The following is a 7,851-nucleotide window of genomic DNA, read 5'->3' as shown; positions in this document are numbered from 1 at the left end:
TGTTCCTTTTAATTACAAAATTGCCCTTGTTTGCAATGTGTCTGTTTGGAAAGATTTGAGCAGAAAACGATGAAAACAAATAAAAATTACTTTATAAAATGTATGTGGTAGGCAAGTGAATCATGAAAACTAATACAAATTTATTCCAAACTTAATTTTCTGCAACAAAAGAGCATTCTATTCCAAAAATTTACTTTCAAAAACTCAATATTTTCAATATAGGAGATACCTAATAACGAAAGATGGAATGAGATTGAAAATTTTGAATACAGAGAAAGGTGAAGTGAGATTGAAAGAGAGATTTTGATAGAAGGTGGGTTATTTGGGAATATATTTTAAAAAGTGAGGGAGGTTTATAAGAATAAAAATGGCCACTGTGCATGAAAACCAACCAACACAGAAAAAAAAAACACTGTGCATAAAGTCACAAGAGGAAAGGTCCATTCATATACTCAAATTCAGCCCATAACATCCATTAGCAGTAATGCAAGATCGATTCTCATACACCATTGACTAGTTACATAGATGAAATGCCAGGTTTATTTCACACAAAGGCAACAGAACTCTTGAGTCTTGAACCCACACCCCTCTGGCTATAAACTTGATAGTCAGTCTCTTGTGCTCTCTTTTAACCATTCTAAATATTTGAGATTGCCCCCAGTGATGGGTAAGGAGATCACCTCTGGTACACTGAAAAAGGATAAAAGGAAGTGGTAAGAAGAAGTATTGAATGCATTGTTGTCCATAATTACAACTCAATTCATTTCAATGTATAGTTTAAGTTTTCCTTCAAGCTTTTCTTTTAAGTTCAAATAATAAAAGTAGTTCAAACTTAACATGTTACAAAGCAAATTTAAATTTCATGGCAAGATTATTTTCTACATAAATCAATCTTACTCATATTCATGATTTGCTTTGACATGCTCAGTCAGTGCTTCCAAAAGAGATTGCCTGGTCTTGATTATAAGAAGTTCCTCAGAATCAGTTTGGATCTGTCAGTTTACAACACAAAGCTGGCAAAGTCAAGCTAGAACAATACTCTTTCAATTAAAAAACAACCCCAAAAGAGCCTTAATGCACACTAGAAGTTCTAGAAGATAAGAACTTTTAATGTTAGGATGGTGCCATTTTTAACTGAAGCTTCAATTCATATAAGTAATTAGGTCCAAACAACATTCTTCATCAACAGTAATATTGTAGACCGTACCTTTCCCTCCCACAGATACACTGATTCTATACCTGCACAATACATAATACACATGGATTTAAAAAGTCAGACAAGGGATGCAAGAACTATATAACTAACTTAGTTAGAAAACAAATAAATAATTATCATATCGAACTCAATCCATTTCAGCCTACCAGAACGATGGCTGTTGACACATGTGCTTGAGATGGTGATGCCAAAAGTGAAGCAGATAAGTAAATCTCAACATTAAAGATAGTTATGAAAAGTACTTCGGACAATGCCCGAGGGCTCAGGGTAAATCTGTCTTTAGACTCCAATTTAACAATTACATTATATGCTAAGAAATGGTAGAGGGTTGCTCAATGCACAAGACTTCACCGACTTCAACACGTGGGGGTCTTTGGAGAGTAGATGCCCCCCCGGGTAGAGTCATGACTTCATGTCATAAGTTCAGAAATGGTAATTAAAAAAAGATGTTCTAGTTCCGCTAAGTAAGCTCAATTGGCAGTGTGCATGGACATTGACCGCAGGAAAACGGGTTTGAATCCGTGACATCCTACTTAGTTAACTTTAAGGTGAAATTCCGGCCACTTAAACAACTAGACCGATAAAAGTTTTAATTTGAGAAACCAAGTCCAACAAAAAATATCAATTTTGCCCAACATGTTCCGAATAATATTGGCCAAGCATTTCCCTAACCAAGTCCAGATAGATAACCATAATAGATGCAAGTAGAGTAACCCATCTTACAAATCAAAATAACCCCTTCCTTTTGGTAATCATATTCAAAAGGAAAGAACAAGGAAGAAAAAAGCACACAAGTTATCTGGAAATTTAAACGCCACAATAATATCACAGTAGAGTGATTATAACAAAACAAATTGGGTTGGGAATAAGAAATTTTTACCCGGTACCCTATTGACACAAGCTGCAAGTTTCTCTTTGACAATGCTTTCAGACAATTTCTTACCTGCAGAACCAACAACATGAATCATATCAAACAAACAAGTACAACATTAAATAGAGATATTAAAAAAAAATCATGCGACCCACCTGCTTCTTTGTTGGGAACGGTGACATAAACAACGATGCTTGGAACAGTGGTGTTACTAGTATTCCCTTCCATTCGGATGAAATTGCTGCTCTTTGTCGAAAATCTACTACCCAATTTGGATCTGAAACAACAGAAGCAATTCAACAAACAGATAGAGGGATAAATAAAGAGTGTTGGGTTGATGCGCATAGAGTACCGTAAAAGAGATTGAACGCACCCCGTTTTGAGGGCAGAAGAATAAAAGGGCGTGTAGAGATTGGTGAGTCCGAAAGTGAGCATGCAAAACGCGCCTACAATGGGTAAACGACGTCGTAGCGTGGAGGTGGAGATGAAGGTTCTGGAAGTGGAGGAGTTGAGTGTTGAAGTGGAGGAAGAAGCCATTTTGGTTGAGAGCGTGTTATCAGGTGCTACGCATCTACATCAGGGTCGCTTCTGCTCCTTTACTTGATGTCATCCTTTTGATCTTGTTTATCACCGCAAGCTCCGTATCAAGCCCTTGCTTGTGACACGTGTAATGTAATAATCATTTCATCACAAATTATAAATTATTTTGGAAATATATAATTTATAATTTATAATTTATTTGGGGGAGGACTACCTTACCCGCTTTAAAAAATGGGTAAAATTACTGATGTGTCATCAATTAGAAATCGCCAATTGTATTTCATTAATCTCTTTTGATTATAAATACATCCTTTCAGAATTTAATATTCATTAACTCTTTTAATTTCTCATTACTATTTGTTTTGCAGATGCACTCATTCTCTATTTATTGCTCTAAACTACACTAAATAATTTAACATAGATCTTTCTATAGTACAACATTCTCCTACTTTGGTTTTTTCAATCAAGTTTTCAAAATCACATCTATGCATCTCTTTCTCTTACAATTCATTAACCTAAAGTAACTATGACTGCTTACAATTCAATAACCTAAAGTAACTTATGCTGGGATTCGGAACACAAAATAGGCCCGTTTGTTTCTGTTTTAAAAGAATAGATTATTTTATATATATTTTTAAAAATGAATTTTATAAAGTACTGTAGTTTTTTAAAATCTTATAAGTTTTTCATATTTATTTTTTAAAATTGAAAGATTAATTAATATATATTTATTGAAAACCAAGAACTAAATCAAAAATGTTATTTTTTAAAAAAAGTTGTATCTTAAAAATTTTTTTTATAAAAAATTATTCTAAATAACTTCAAAATTAAGTGATTTTTTAAAGTTTTGATATTCAATTTTTTTAATAAAATAATAAAATATTTAAAATGATATTTTAAAAATAAATATTTAAACCAAATTTTTATAAAAAAAATTTAATTTTAAATTTTCAAAAAATTTCATCTTTAAAAATTATTTATTGACATTTTTATTAAATATCAATTGTAAATAAATTTTGAATTATCTCCTATAACCCAAAATGTCGAATTTTATTTTTAAATTTTATAGTTGAGAATAGATTCGTTAAAAGCTTGAAGACAATACAATTTATAGCATTAAACTAATATTAATAAGTATAATTTACTATAATAACGACTTTAATTTCATATCTAATATTTGTTAAAGGTTATTCAAGTAATTCAAGTGTTCTAATCGATTAACACGAAGTGGTAACCGGTTATAGGAAGATCAAAAGTTCATCCAAGTAAGAGAAGCGTGATGTTTTCGTTGGTGTAACCGATTAACCTAATGTGTTAATCGGTTACCACTAAAGGAGATTTAATTTTCATGTCAGGTGTAACCACTTAACCAAATAGTATAACCGGTTACAAATTCGATTTTTGTACTTTTCTAGAATTTCACTTGGTCATTTTGTTTCTGAGTCATATTGTAACTCATGTATAAATGTATTGGATGCACTCTCATCCTAGGTTAATGCAATTATAACCTACCTCTCTCTCTCTCTCTCTCTCTCTCTCTCTCTCTCTCTATATATATATATATATATATATATATATATATATATATATATATATATATATATATATATATATATATCAATTCTTCTTTTTCACTCTCCACATCCAAAAGTTACTTTATCATTATTCACCAAACTTGTGGTGTCTTGTTCCAACATTTGACATCAAAATCCTGGTTCTGATCCACAAACATCTAGTGTGCAACATGAATTATGCCTTCAATGAAAGAATCCCTGCAAACCAACATATCCTTGATGCGAAGAATTACGACAAATTGTACAAGCAAATGAAGGTGTTGTCTGGCTACCAAGATGTTCTTGAAGTGATCAAGAATGATGTTACTCCTCTTGTTTAAGATGCAACAAAGGCGTAGTAAGCAACGCATATGGAAAAGAAGAAAAAAGATTTCAAGGCATTATTTTTAATCCATCAATGTGTTGATGGCGACAACTTTGAGAAAGTTGGTGATTGCGAATTGCCGAAGCAAGCGTGACAGATCTTAGAGAAGGCCTGTGGAGGGACTGCCAAGGTAAAGGTAGTGACGTTACAAACTCACAAAAGTCAACTTAAATTGACTCAAATGGAGAAAAAGGAGACAATCAACGTTCTCACTACAAGAATCACTAGATTGGTGAATCAAGTGAATGCATACGGAAAAGCTATTATAGAGCAGTATGTTGTCGCTAAAATCTTGTGTTCTTTAACACCAAGATTTGACAAAGTAGTTATGGCGATTGAGGAATCGAAGAATCTTGCTACGATGAGAAAAGAGGAGTTGCAAAGCTCTCTTGAGGCTCATGAGCAAAGGATGGAGGAGAGAAATAATGATAAGGCAAAGACAGAGATTGCTTTGCAAGCTCATTTCAATGAGAAAGACAAAAGATCGAAAGGAAATGGCCCATGAAGAGCAAAGGAAATTTTCAAATTTTTGGTGGAAGAAAGTCCCAAAATTCAAAGAATTCGACTTGTCAAAGGGGTGACAGCAACTGCAACAAACATGGTTGCCAAGGCAACTTTAGAGGTAAAAAAAGAGGTTTAACAAGAGCAAGGAGCAGTGCTATAAGTATCAACGGTTTGGTCATTTTGCAAAAGAGTGCAATGCGATCAAGAAGGAATTTCAAGGGGATGAAGTCAATGCTGCAAAATAAGAGTTTGATGCAGAGAATAGACTCTTGCTCATGATCATGGAAGGGGATTGCAGTAACAAACAACTGTAGGACAACAACTACAACAACTCAAAGAATTCTGAAAAATTGAGATGTGACCAGTTGAATGATATGGTTAACTGGTTACATGAAGAGGAAGACGCTATGATGAGTTTGAAAGAAGTTCAATGCAGCGAGGAGTGGTATTTGGACTCGGGTTCTTCAACTCATATGACGGGGAGGAAGGATTGGTTTATCAAAATCAATTGTGCCATGAAGAACAAAGTAAAGTTCATGGATGACACCGCTCTAGTGGTCGATGGGATCAATGATGTTTTGATCATGAGAAGGTATGGTTGACATTCCTTGATCAAATATGTCTTGTATATTTCGGGAATCAAATGTAACCTTCTAAGTATTTGCCAATTGCTTGAGAAGGGTCACAAGATTCACATGGAAAACAAGGGGTTACACATTATGGACACAAAAGGAGCTTTGGTCCTTAAAGCACCTATGACTTCCAATAGAACCTTCAAGGTTGAGTTTAAGGTTATGGAGCATAGATGTCTTGCTACCGCAGCAAGTAGAGAAGAGTGGATGTGGCAGTATCATCTTGGGCATCTCAACTTTAGAGATATCAAAGACTTACAAAAGAATGAAATGGTAATGGGGCTGCCATTGATTAACATACTAACTGAAATTTATGAAGAATGTGTGCAAGCGAAGCAACATAAGGATAAATTCAGCAAGGATGCAGACCGTAGGACCAAGAACCACCTTGAGGTGGTGTATTCGAATGTGTGTGGACCGATGCAAGTAGATTCTATTGGTGGCAATAAGTACTTTGTCACATTTATCGACTATCATAGTAGAAAGCCATAGACATACCTATTAACGAAAAAGGTTGAGGTATTTTAAGGGTTTGAGAAGTTCAAGTCCATGGTTGAGAGGCAAAGTGGTAAGAAATCTCAAAGTGCTTAAAACAGATGGTGGAGGCGAATATATGTCAAATGACTTTGGGAGGTTTTGTGATCAAGAAGGGATTGTACATGAGGTAGTACCATGCTATACACCGCAACAAATGGTGTATCCGAAAGAAAGAATCGATTGAGCATGAACATGGTGAGAAGCATGCTAAAGGGGGAGAAATTGTCGAAAGAGTTGTGGGGAGAAGCGGTGTCCATAACTGCCTATTTGTTGAATAGGTGACCTACAAAGAAGCTTGAGAATGTGACACCAGAGGAAGTATGGTTGGGATTCAAACCGAATCTAAACCATTTGAGAGTACTTGGTTCCGTAGCATACCGACATGTTTCGGGACAACTTAGGAAGAAGTTGGATGACAAAGGAGAAGTGATTATACTTGTTAGATATCACTATACCAATGGTTATAAACTGTCTGATGCTATAAACAGAAGGATCGTGATTAGTAGGGACGTCATACTATCCATATTTGTATGTGGAAGCAACATAGTTTCAACAACCATTTCAGTATCAACCACAATATCCATAGCCTTCTCATACTCAATAACAACAACATCAACAACAACATCCTCAAGGAGAAGCTCCTCAACGGCAGAACGCAAATAACAAAGGCCCTAATCAGAATCATCATGGGAATCAGGGGCAAAATCAGAACTAGAATCAGAATAGGAATCAGAGGCGTTCTCATTATACTCAAATTCCAATAGCATATTCCGAGTTATTCCCTTATCTTGTACATGTAGGAGCGATTGCTCCTAGACAGATTCCACCTGCAATATTTCCATTTAGTCTAACTCACAACCCAAATGTATCTTATGCATTCCACACAGATTGTATTGGGTATATAATTGAGCATTGTTTTGTGTTTAAAAACAAAGTACATGACCTCATTGATCATAATATTTTGTCCATCACCGAATAAAATCCGAATGTGAAGGCTAATTGAAATTCTAGTTAACAGACTTTCGATGTCACACGGGATGTTATGACATCCAATTCTGTGCAGACAAGAATTATGCAGAACTTAAAAGGTAAGTGCAGTAAATAACACAAGGAATTGTTTACCCAGTTCGGTGTCACACACACCTACGTCTGGGGGCTACCAAGCCAGTGAGGAAATCCACTATTAGTAGTATTAATTCAGACCTTAAACCAACTGTTTAACCCTATCACTTAATACCTACCCAATGCAATTTCAATCTTACACTAAGATCAGAGTTCCTACTCACTCCCCCTCAATCACCTCAGTGATTACAACCTTTAATTAAGTTTAAAGATACTAGTGAAGTCACACTTCAAACAACTCTTGATTGTGCTTAACAGCTTTAATCAAGATACACAACACTCACGCTTAAAAGCTTAGAGTGACACAACACTTACAACTTAATGAACACCCTAGTCCAATGCAATCATCTAGGAGATAATTGCTTGGCTCACAAGATACACCTAATACACGACACACAAAAATACAGCAGTGAAGTATGATGGAACACTAAAATCTTCACGCCTAAAATCCCCGAGTTCTGAATGAAGGATTGCCATCCTTTTATATTGCA

General features: G+C 35.0%; 1 protein-coding gene across 2 annotated transcripts; it reads right to left on the bottom strand.

Annotated features, from left to right (window-relative positions):
• Positions 1-419: 419 nt before the first annotated feature.
• LOC127088236 (protein CutA, chloroplastic) lies at positions 420-2,708 on the bottom strand. 2 transcript variants are annotated; one of them, XM_051029148.1, is made up of 6 exons: positions 2,440-2,708; positions 2,243-2,364; positions 2,097-2,159; positions 1,208-1,239; positions 898-992; positions 420-690 (listed from the first exon to the last, which is right to left on the bottom strand). In XM_051029148.1, the coding sequence occupies exons 1-6, from the start codon at positions 2,622-2,624 to the stop codon at positions 609-611; spliced, it is 579 nt and encodes a 192-aa protein (XP_050885105.1). In that variant the 5' UTR covers positions 2,625-2,708; the 3' UTR covers positions 420-608. The 2 variants fall into 2 exon arrangements, with proteins under 2 accessions (XP_050885105.1, XP_050885106.1); XM_051029149.1 differs by having other exon boundaries at positions 2,461-2,691.
• Between the last annotated feature and the right edge of the window lie 5,143 nt (positions 2,709-7,851).

Source organism: Lathyrus oleraceus, chromosome 5, assembly GCF_024323335.1.
Source record: "Lathyrus oleraceus cultivar Zhongwan6 chromosome 5, CAAS_Psat_ZW6_1.0, whole genome shotgun sequence".
Classification (NCBI taxonomy): domain Eukaryota; kingdom Viridiplantae; phylum Streptophyta; class Magnoliopsida; order Fabales; family Fabaceae; genus Lathyrus; species Lathyrus oleraceus.
The sequence above is the reverse complement of the archived record's forward strand: the minus strand, read 5'-3'. Positions and strand labels throughout refer to the sequence as shown.

Excerpts from the sequence above, each read along its gene's own strand:
- LOC127088236 (XM_051029148.1), bottom strand. The coding sequence starts at position 2,624 with ATGGCTTCTTCCTCCACTTCAACACTCAACTCCTCCACTTCCAGAACC. Across the intron at positions 1,240-2,096 it reads TTGTGTCAATAGGGTACCGG|GTATAGAATCAGTGTATCTG; the intron begins GTAAAAATTTCT and ends TGTATTGTGCAG. Across the intron at positions 993-1,207 it reads TGTATCTGTGGGAGGGAAAG|ATCCAAACTGATTCTGAGGA; the intron begins GTACGGTCTACA and ends GTAAACTGACAG.